We start from the raw sequence: 10,667 nt of genomic DNA, 5'->3' as shown, positions 1-10,667 counted from the left end.
AACCGTTTTCTTATCAATTTTATTATCAGGGATGATAATAAAGGATGATGAAGAATAAAAAAAAAAATGAAGAATAATTATTGTGACAGTAGTCATGTGTTACAGACAATGTAATAGAGTGGATGTCAGAGCACATCCAGGGCACACTGGTGACACCACCGCTGTGAAACTCAGCATGGGGTTCAGTGTCAGCTAAATACATTAGCCATTAACGTCATTATTTCTGTAGTCAGTATCAATCTACACCTTTTAGTGATAGTTTAGTGATGGTATGTGATTAAAAACATTGATCTGAAATTCAACTCAAGATTCAAGTTTATATAAAACTTAGTGTAAATTGTAAATAGTTCTTTTACTCTTGTGATCAAAAACATTGAAACTTAATTCAAGTTGCAATTTCATTTACAAATTAGTGCAAATTGTAAAAAGTTATTTTACTCTTGTGACCAAAAACATTGATAGGACACTCAATTCAAGTTTCAAGTTTATATAAAATTTAGTGTAAAATGTAAATAGTTCTTTCAGTCTAATTTTCCAATAAACAAAATATTGCAGGTAGCAACTTTTGTTTAAACTGTACCATTTTCAGGCTTAAAAAACAACAACCTCAAGCTAAATTTACATTCCATCTTTTTAATTTCTAAACATAGTACAAAAAGTAAGGGAATTTGTGTTTGGTAGATTATTTTGTTGTTGTAACAATGCTTCTTGGCAATACATTTTATACCATTGGAAAGCCTGTTTATTACCTTTGAAATGGTGCCACATTTACAGTCACCGCTCACACCTGGGATGGATTTGGAAATAGGCTACGTCATCCTCGGTCTGTGTAGCAAGCTCTCCCGCCTTTATTCAAACAAAAATTGGCAATGGAGATGGCAGGAGAAACTCAAGCTGAAAAACCAGCCCACCCACGACCATATATAACATACACAACTTAGAAAGCCAGCTTCTACTGAAGTTGAATAAGGACTTCTTTAGGTTTGAATAGTTTGGCTTGGCTGATAACTGAAGAAATGGACTACATTCACCTTTTCAAAACTGAGTGGATGTTTCTCAGTGAGACAAAAATACTGTGGTTCCTTTCCTTTGATTGGATTTATCCTATGAGCTTGTCTTGCTGGAAGAAGTATTGTTGAGCCAGGTATTAAGCTCCCCCCAGTGAATGTGTGGGAAGAAAAAAAAAAAAAGGCCCTCCTGTTTTTTGTTTTTGTTTTTTGGGTGGGTGGGGGTGGGGGAGGGTTTAATTACCCACCTAAATTTGTGCCAACATATGAAACTTTCTCTGCATGCTCAAAACATCTGTCTACTTGAGGATTTTTTGGATAAACCAACCAATAGGAGACAGGGAAAAAGTCAACCAATCATATTTGCTCTGCCTGTCGTTGCAGTAGCTCACATGTGCACACATCTGTAGTATAGCACCTCTTTATTTATCTAAGATGAAGAACAAAAACAACCAATAGGGCTGCAAGCAGCACAGAACGGGCCCTCGCACCTCTGTGCACATCAGGTCTTGGTACATTCTGGGTTTTAGCCTCATCAGAAACTATAGCAGGTTGCAGTGATGTTTGTCCAAACTGAACTGTAAAACAGCCATCAATTTTGGTCTTTTAGAGACAGCTTTACGTGAAAGCACAGAGTTAACCCTTTGGGCACCAGAGGTTTTTCAAGAAAATATTCAATTTTGATACCAAGATTTCAAAAAGCTGTAGCTTGAAAGTGATTAGAGATAAAGGCATACTGTAAATGAGAAAACTCTTCAGTATGACTCACAGTTTGTGATGGGAGTAAATTCACTCATCTAATTTGCATATTCTGACGTCACCAGGTGGCCTCCACCGCCATTGGCTGTGTGTTTTCTCCCACAGCTTCTAACATAGCTGCCCCTAGCTCTGCGGCATTTTTTATTCCCGCTACCTCCATGGCGGCGTTTGACCACCTATGCTACACCCACCACATCCCCTCTCACCCCCCCGGCCACGGCGAGGCAAAGCATCGGCTTCGGTATGGGCTGCTTGTTGACTGTCAGTCTCATCCATGGTTTCACCAGACGACTGAACATCATGTCAGAGGGTGAATATTCCCCTATTTCTCCCAGCATTGTGAGCATTCTGGCTACAATTCACTCTCTTTCTCTCTGTTACGCTCCGACTAAAACCACCACTTCCTTGTCTCCTCGACTGGGGGTGCGTCTTTCAAAACGTTCTCTCTCCAAAACTTTGAATAGAAACACATCCACAAATACTGCTGGGATTAAAGTTACTCATGTCCACCATCTCCTGGTGTAAAGTAGTAACAACATTAGGCACCATATTTGCAGCTGGAGCCTGTTTAATTCAGAAATGTTGCTTGTGACAAGTTTGCGACTTTGGCGCTTAAAGAGTTAAAATGTAATGTCGTGTGACTAAAGAAAATCTTGCATGGAGGATTGTTTACTACCAACAGTTGGCACCATAACGAAAATGCTTTGTTGGCATAAAGGTAAATTTGTGAGATTAAGTTATATTAGCCTGTTGCTCATGGGTCAGATAATCTTACCGAATCCAACCAGAGCACAAAACATGAAGATCTTGTGCAGAGCAGGCATAGTGACAGCCTGTGGTCTGAAAGTTTTCAGAGACCACTCCAAGTTTCATTGTGTTCACTATGAGACCCTGTGGTTATAGTCTTCATCAGCATGGCTTAGGTCAGATCCTGTCTTGTGAAGCCGTGTAGTATTGATGCTTAATCAAACTGTTAATTCTTGTCCTAAATTTCTTAAACATGTAATAAATAATTTTATACCCATTTTTCTTCTTCTCCCTACTTTTGGTTCAAGTATTTGACAAGAAAAGAGAAAATGTTCTTCAGTTAACCACTGACAGGGATGAACTCCTTAATGCTTCCAAGGTTGCTTGTTCTTTTGGCTCTCTTTGACTTTCTGTGAAAATAAATGTTTGTTTTATCAAGCAATGCTTTCTGATCTGCATATTAATTCACTGCCTGTTCATATATCTTTCAGTGGAAAAACACTACTGATCTGAAATCTGTTGTCTCACAAGCAGAGTTAGAGATGCTTGTTCCTACTTTTGTATCCTCCAGGTACAATTTCTTTTCACCTGACTCAGTGAGACCTCTCTCTGTTGTTGACAAGTCATCCAAAATGCTGGATGCTCCCAATGCGAGTGTGTTATGTAATCAAATGTGTATTTTTATCTTGACCTCACACTGGTGTGTGTTACTACTTAAGAGGCAGTATGAGGATGTCAAATGCCAGTGAGCTTAAATGAACTGAATATTGAATTTTGTCTCTGATATCTGCTGTCTGATGTTTGTTTGTAAATAAATTGGGTTTATCTGATAAAAGTATTGAGTGATAAACAGAGATACGGCACCATTTTTCCTGTGGTGGATGTCCATGTCACAACTTAAAACCTCAGAAATTTCCTTTTGAAACGGGAGTCAGTCTTGATGAACCACAGAAACCACTGTTGTCTGCTGCAGACATGAGAACTGAAGTTCCCACAGTCACAAACATACAATCATAAGTTGTTTTATTTCTTTGTTTCAACATTTAACACACATAGCAATCTCAATTACAGAATAAACCTGTCAAGTGATTTATTTTCAACAAAGGACAATTTAGATGCAACAAACTGAATTACCTGTTAGATGTGCTAGCAAGCTATGATCAAACATTTCAACAACAATAATGATAATAAAAAGGGATAAAATGTCCCAACTATACTGAAAACTCTACAAGGTTTGGAAAACAAAGGGAAAAAAGGTTTAACACCAATTCTGATTGAGGTGGATCAATTTCACAATGCAGCCAAATGCATCCATCACATTGAAATCATGTTTAACGCTACATTTAGCACTTCTTCATGATCTTGTTAATCCAGGAGATGTATTTGGATACATCTGTATAGACGTTGGGAATATTATTTACATAGTCACACTTTTCGTTGTTGTTAAAGGAGACAATACCAACGGCCAAATCGTCACACACCAAAGGTCCACCAGAGTCACCCTGATAGGAGGAAAAATGATTTCTGTCATTTTTAATGATTTTTTTTAAATATAGTGTCTGTTTATACTTTTACTGCTAACAGATGAATCACCAACCTTACAGAATCCTTTCTTTGTGTTGTTTCCACCTGCACAGATCACTTTCTCAGGAAGCGTGTTCCGCCACAGCTTATTACACTCCTCATAGTCAATCACAGGAACTTTCACATCCCACAGTTTATCTTCATCTTTTCCATCGGTTACTCTTGAACCCCATCCAGCTACACGGCACATTTTCTTCTTATTAAGTTTAATTTTATGACTCGGGAGTTTGATGCGTACAATATGTGTGCCACCCCCCAGTTTAGCTTTCCTTGACAACTGTAGATTAAAAAAAAAAAAGGTTAAAATCTAGAAAAATATTCTTTATAATATGACGTGGTTTCACCTCTCATTGCAAAGCAAACAGAAACAACATGTGGCGTCAAGTGAAGTAAAGCAACATGTTTCATTACCCTTAATAAAGCTGCCACCTGAACACAGCTGTTAGGAATTCAGGATTGCTTTAACTTTGTTTACAGTGATAAATGTGTGAGGTTAGAAAAATAAATAAATGTTACAGCTCATGCTGCATCACAAAAAATCTGAAACAGTTAAGACAATGGAACTTTAAAAACATTAAGTTCAGTCAGTAAATGAGTTTCTTCAAACAAAATCAGCTGAAATATTCAGTATTTTCCCAAAATCTGCCCAAGAGTTAAGCCACTCAGCCGTGCAGATCTCCATCCAGGTCAATAAATAATTCAGCCTACAGTCCACATTTAAAATATTAGATGGATGACAGACTAGCTTTGATTTCCAGAATTCAATTATTACCATGTCATGTTTCATTTTAAAGGTGAATTCTATTTTCTACTTGTTTTTCATGATGATGACTTCATTTCTATAGTGGTACACAACCATAGGCAGTTTAGGGCGTCACACAAAGGCAGGCTGTTGTTGGGCCCAAGGTGACCAATGGGCCCCAAAGCATAGGCAAAATAGGTGTGCATCAAATTTGAGGTTATAAAAAACATACTTGAATCGTTAAGGTCAGTATTTGTAATGTGCATGTGAATAAGGTGCCCAGAGTGCATTAAATAACATCAAAATAGCGTTTGATTTCCCAAAAAATGTCCCTTGGCAGGACCCAGGCCCCCCATGGAGGTTCAAGCCCCTTTAAATTCCCCACTCTGCTTTCATATCAAGCAAATTACACCAAAGTATATATAAAATCAAGTCAATTCTGAATTACTTGTGGAAATGGCAGATGATAGCTCTTTTAAAAAAAGGGGTTATTAATATGATGTGTTAAACTATTTTAAAATGTGGAGACTTTAGTCTGTTTTATCAGAAAATAAGCAAGAACTACATTTGTACGTCTACTATTGGTGTGTAGTTCTGTGGCTTTCTGACTAGGAAGACATATTCAGAATAATTTTATTCTCTTGTCTATGATTGCTTTAAGCACAATGGAAAAGGATCTTAAAATTACTCACACTACCCTTACTCACAACAAAACTTAAGGTTTAGCAGCTAACCAGACACAAAGAAGCATAATGTCTTTTGAGACAAACAGACTGGCGATGCTTACTTTGAGGAGCATGATGTCATCCCCACACCTAGTGCTCTTAAAATCCCCATGTTTGCACCTCTTCACAAGGTATTTCTTCGTTTCATCAACGTCTTTGAGACTGTGGGTGCCAAGGACAACATGTGTTGGATTCCTGCATGAAGATATTAAGAATAATCAGCAGAATTATACACAAAACACAAGGGTGAAGCAGGATGTTTGAAGCAAAAAGATACACACTTATCATCACAGTGAGCCGCAGTGAGCACAAAGTCTTCACTGATGAGGAATCCTCCACAGATATGACCTTTGTCATTCTGCACAGAGGCCATGTACTGCATCGCGCTCTCCTTGGTCTTTTCACCATTAATGATTTCACCACCCAGGGCTTTAAAGGTAGAGACATTTTTTAGGTTGAAATTTCTCCTTTTTGAGCCTAAATGTTTAAATCAGATTGAAATATCTTACCAAATCCCACCACAGCAGAAAAAATGAAGATCTTGTACAGAGCATGCATGGTGACAGCAGCAGTCAGTCTGTGGTCTGAAGGTTTTCAGAGACCCCCCTGTGTGCTCACTATGAGACCTGTGGTTATTGTGTTCACCAGCCTTGCTTAAGTCACGCCCTGTCTTGTGAAGGCATGTAGTATTAATTTCTTATACATTTGATACATTAATCCATCTCTATTTTCTTCTTCTCCCTCTTCTTTTGATTCAAATATGTGACTAGACAAGAGAACATGCTCTCCAGTTAAACACTGACAGAGCAGAGCACCTTATTGCTTCCAAGGTTGCTTGTTGCTTTGGCAGTCCTTCTGACTTACTGTGAAATTAAATTTCAACAATTTTGATTAAAATCTATATCAGGAAGTAATTTCTGATCTGCATTTGATCTCTGTTCATGTATCTTTAATTTGAAAAACACTGCTGATCTGAAATCTGTTGTCTCACATGCAGAGGTACAGATGCTTGTTCCTGCCTTTGTATCCTCCAGGTACAATTCCTTTTTCACCTGACTCAGTGAGATCTCCCTCTATTGTTGACAAGTGATCCAAAATGCTGTGGCAAGTTTGTTATGTAATCAAATGTGTTTTTTAACCTTAACCTCACCCTGGTGTACTGACGGGTCATATCAGGGTGTCAAATGCCAGTGAGCTTAAATGAACTGAATATTGAATTTTGTCTCTGATATCTGCTGTCTGGTGTTTGTTTGTATGTACATTTGGTTTATTTGATAAAAGTATTGAGTGATAAACAAAGGTATGGCTCCATTTTCCTGTGGTGGATGTCCGTGTCACAACTTAAAACCTCAGAAGGTTCCTTTTGAAATGTGAGTCAGTCTTGATGAACCACAGAAACCACTATTGTCTACTGCAGACACGAGAACTGAAGTTCCCACAGTCACAAATACACACTTTTAACCTGTTTTATTTCTTTGTATTATCAGTTAACACACATAGCAATCTAAACCAGGGCTTCAAGCAGCACATTCGGGCACGTCGGGGTGTGTTACAATTGCTGATATGTGGGGATAGTGGGATGTTTGCAAACCCGGGCAGTGTGCTGCAGCACAGCAAAATTGTAGCTCATCCCAGGAATGCATTAAGTGGGAAAAAAAAGGGTTACACAACAGTTTGTGTATGAGTTAATACTATGGAGCTATATTTGTTGCAAAAGTATTTGCAAATGCGTACAGAGATCTGCAAATGTGTACAAAGATCTGCACACAAATCCGCAAATGCGTGCACAAATCCACAAATGCGTGCACAAATCCACAAATGCATGCACAGATCCACAAATGCGTGCACAGATCTGCAAATGCATGCACAAATCCACAAATGCGTGCACAAATCCACAAATGCGTGCACAAATCCACAAATGCATGTAAAGATTTGCAAATGTGTGCAAAGTTTTGAAAATTTGTACAAAGATCCATAAATCTGCAAATATGTAGACCAATTTGTAATTGTGGACTTAGTTCATTTTGGTTCAGAATCTGCCTCTCAATTGGCTGTCATACACACGTGACTTTTGCAACACTTGTACCTTACATGATTTGTACTGAGATCTGTAAGCGTGTGCTTGGATCTGTACGTGTAGAGCCTGGGTCTTTGCCCTCAGTGAAGGCTCACAGGCGAGGCTGCCTTTCTCATCAGATAGGCTTCACACAGGAGGCAGCAGTTTAGACTTAGTAACAACTCTATATAACGTCAATGTGAAATGAGAAATGTTATCTTATTATACTGTTATTATTATCATTATTATTTTTATTATTATTATAATGGCTTCCTCTCCAAAGTCGTATCACAGCGGTGGTTGAATTGCCATCTCTACAAGACAGGGGGTTCAATGAGTCGTATTTAACAGAAATCGCCATTATGACGCTGTATGAGCCGGGTGATGTTAGCAATAAGATCGATAGAGTGGTCTGTAACATTTATGTTTATATGAATTACAGAGGAAGAGAAAGATTGTCGGTCTTGCTCGGAGCTGAACGGCACCAACCAATGTTGATATCTAATTACATTACTCCACAGTGACTGACTGCGAGGATCAAGTGGCTGAATGGCAGCATCGCGGACTTTCTTTTATCAAGTCCTGAGCTTGTATCTTGCGTCTTACACAAATTTTTTTTTATTACCTGGCTAGGAAACATACAGGACTTGAAAATTTGCTTCAATGTGTGATCAAAACGACTGGCCTAACGAAATATTCATTTCAGTCCATTACAGTTCAGCTTTCAGTCAATCAGCATCAGGCCAGAATCCGCGTATAGGCGGGCGGGAGTACATTACAGGTAGAGAGACTCTTCATCAGTGGAAGGGAGTTATCACGCTGACGCTGTTTGTGCTGCAGGTGCAGGATCAGCACCACACTGGGCAGGGCCAGGTGACTCTGAAGTCTCTAACTTCAGAGTTTTTCTGATAGCTACAGCAGAACTTTAGCTATTGATTACGTTTCAATGTTGGGATTCCTTAGCTCACGGGACTGCAGAGTGATTTTCTATTTTAAGGGCAGCTGACGGAGCTATAGGCGTGATGTCAGAGCAAATAATCAAAATATTAAAATGACGTTTAGTGCGAACTGTAATGGACTGAAATGAATATTTTGTTAGGCCAGTCGTTTTGATCACACATTAAAGCAAATTTTCAAGTCTTGTATGTTAAAAAAAAAGATTTGTGCAAGACGCAAGATTCGAACTCAGGACTTGATAAATGAAAATCCACAATGCTGCCATTCAGCCACTTGATCCTCACAGTCAGTCATTGCGACAGTAGCTGCAAGTGCCACTAGCATCAATCAGAGAAGATGCTACCTCATTTCCACATGAACTGCCAAGTCCATCGTTGTGTTTACAGACTGATAAACTCTCAGCCACGTTTATAAGTTTCACAGAATCAGAAGTCGGACAGTCATCAAAATCTCAGTCTAGTCTCATTCTGCGGACTTTTGCAGGGACATAAGCTCGCTGCCAACTTCTGAAAGGAAGGCTCCTTTTAACTCTGTGTGTGTGTGTGTGGGGGGGGGGGGGGGGTGCATGCATGTGTGTGTATTTATGGATTTGTTTTGGAACTGCTTCTTGTTAACTGAAATGAGTTTGAGTGGATCACAGTTTGGATTACAGTTATTTGTGCCCCTGCTCTTGTTGCACATTAATTGAATTGGATTATTAGTCATTAATCACACTCATGTGTTTATACTGTGTGCAGCAGCAAAAGGTCAGTTTTTGACTCAGACTCACTATAATATTGTTTATGATTTAAGCAGACTTGCTTTTCAAAAGCCTCTTTGTGTTCTTGTGCGTGGTGTTGTGTTGTTTCTTGCATAGCTGCAGTGGAACTGTCATAATAAATTTATTAAACCACATGATGTACAAGTGAGCATTTGTGTGGTGAAAAGTGACATTGTTGATGTTTTGACTCAAGAATGGAGAAGGGGGTACCTGCAGGCTCACAGGCAGCAGTTTCAGGACTGTAGAAATACGACCCTGCTTGAGCAGGTGCACATTGTTAATGAGCATTTGTTTGAATACAGCTTGCTAGCTACTGCTACCATGAACGACAGAGATGGGCAGTAGAACGAATGCAAGTATTTGATGAGCTAAGTTTGATAGGTTTAAAATAACATATAGATTTCATCCAAGCAAAATGAACAACATGTTGCAGCATGGGATTGTGTAACATTATTGATAAAACAACATTACTGATAGTAAGGGAACTAATGTTGTCTTATCAATAATGTTACACAGTTCATTAGAAACTAGCTAACATTACCCTAAATATTATATCTATGTTTCCTTGCATTTCACCCTCAAATGTCCGTGAAGCCTTCGGCAAGCCCTGTACCCCAGTTATCCCCTGGTGCTGTCCTAAATGTTCTGTTTGTTCTCTTGTTTTTGTGTTTTATTAAGTGGAAAATAAAGAAAAGTTTGGAAAAAGAGTTGTGAATTCAATAGGGGATCAAAGACTTTGGGGAAATAATGGCTTATTGAGTTTAAAACATTTCTACAAAATGGAAATAAACACTTATCACAAAAAAATAACTTCAAGTTAACTTTAAATTCCTGCCTATCAGAGTTATGTTAACTCAAGCGACTTACTTGCAATGCTTACTGACTTAGCCGGTGGGGCTGTTGTGACAAAACACGGGTCCTAGTTCTAGGGTCCTGAACCTGAGGTCTTGAAACTGCTGCCTGCGGACTGCAGATAGGGACTAATGCAAGAATGCGCCTTTGTATGTGAAGCTGTCCATGGTGCTGGATTAACTGCTGCCACTCAGAGAGAGTGAGGTAAAAAAAGGCGCTGTAAACAAATGATTTCACATGCTTCTCTTCAGCTGATCTCGAGTGGTTCATGTAAAAGCGTTATTTGTGCTCGAGGCACTGTACATTTTGATGCATTTCATGACTTTTTGTCTTTCTCTGACCATCCAGAACAAAACAATGACTATTTTCCCTGACCTCAGGGTTGAAGTATTGTTTCTTGTTACCTACAGGTGCAAACTTAGGGGTGGAAAAATTGCCTCTTACCTATAGGGGCACGTTTGCACTTGCCGGGCCTGGT

The 10,667-nt window shown here is 39.0% G+C and overlaps 1 protein-coding gene across 1 annotated transcript; it reads right to left on the bottom strand.

Annotated features, from left to right (window-relative positions):
- Positions 1-3,856: 3,856 nt before the first annotated feature.
- LOC121528539 (mast cell protease 3-like) lies at positions 3,857-6,122 on the bottom strand. The gene is made up of 5 exons (XM_041816041.1): positions 6,069-6,122; positions 5,846-5,997; positions 5,627-5,759; positions 4,111-4,374; positions 3,857-4,015 (listed from the first exon to the last, which is right to left on the bottom strand). Exons 1-5 carry the CDS (start codon positions 6,120-6,122, stop codon positions 3,857-3,859), a joined length of 762 nt encoding a protein of 253 aa, XP_041671975.1.
- Between the last annotated feature and the right edge of the window lie 4,545 nt (positions 6,123-10,667).

This window comes from Cheilinus undulatus, linkage group 20 (assembly GCF_018320785.1).
Source record: "Cheilinus undulatus linkage group 20, ASM1832078v1, whole genome shotgun sequence".
Classification (NCBI taxonomy): Eukaryota; Metazoa; Chordata; class Actinopteri; order Labriformes; family Labridae; genus Cheilinus; species Cheilinus undulatus.
The sequence above is the reverse complement of the archived record's forward strand: the minus strand, read 5'-3'. Positions and strand labels throughout refer to the sequence as shown.

Excerpts from the sequence above, each read along its gene's own strand:
- LOC121528539 (XM_041816041.1), bottom strand. The coding sequence starts at position 6,122 with ATGCATGCTCTGTACAAGATCTTCATTTTTTCTGCTGTGGTGGGATTT. Across the intron at positions 4,375-5,626 it reads ATGACATCATGCTCCTCAAA|TTGTCAAGGAAAGCTAAACT; the intron begins GTAAGCATCGCC and ends TTTAATCTACAG. Across the intron at positions 4,016-4,110 it reads CAAAGAAAGGATTCTGTAAG|GGTGACTCTGGTGGACCTTT; the intron begins GTTGGTGATTCA and ends TCCTCCTATCAG.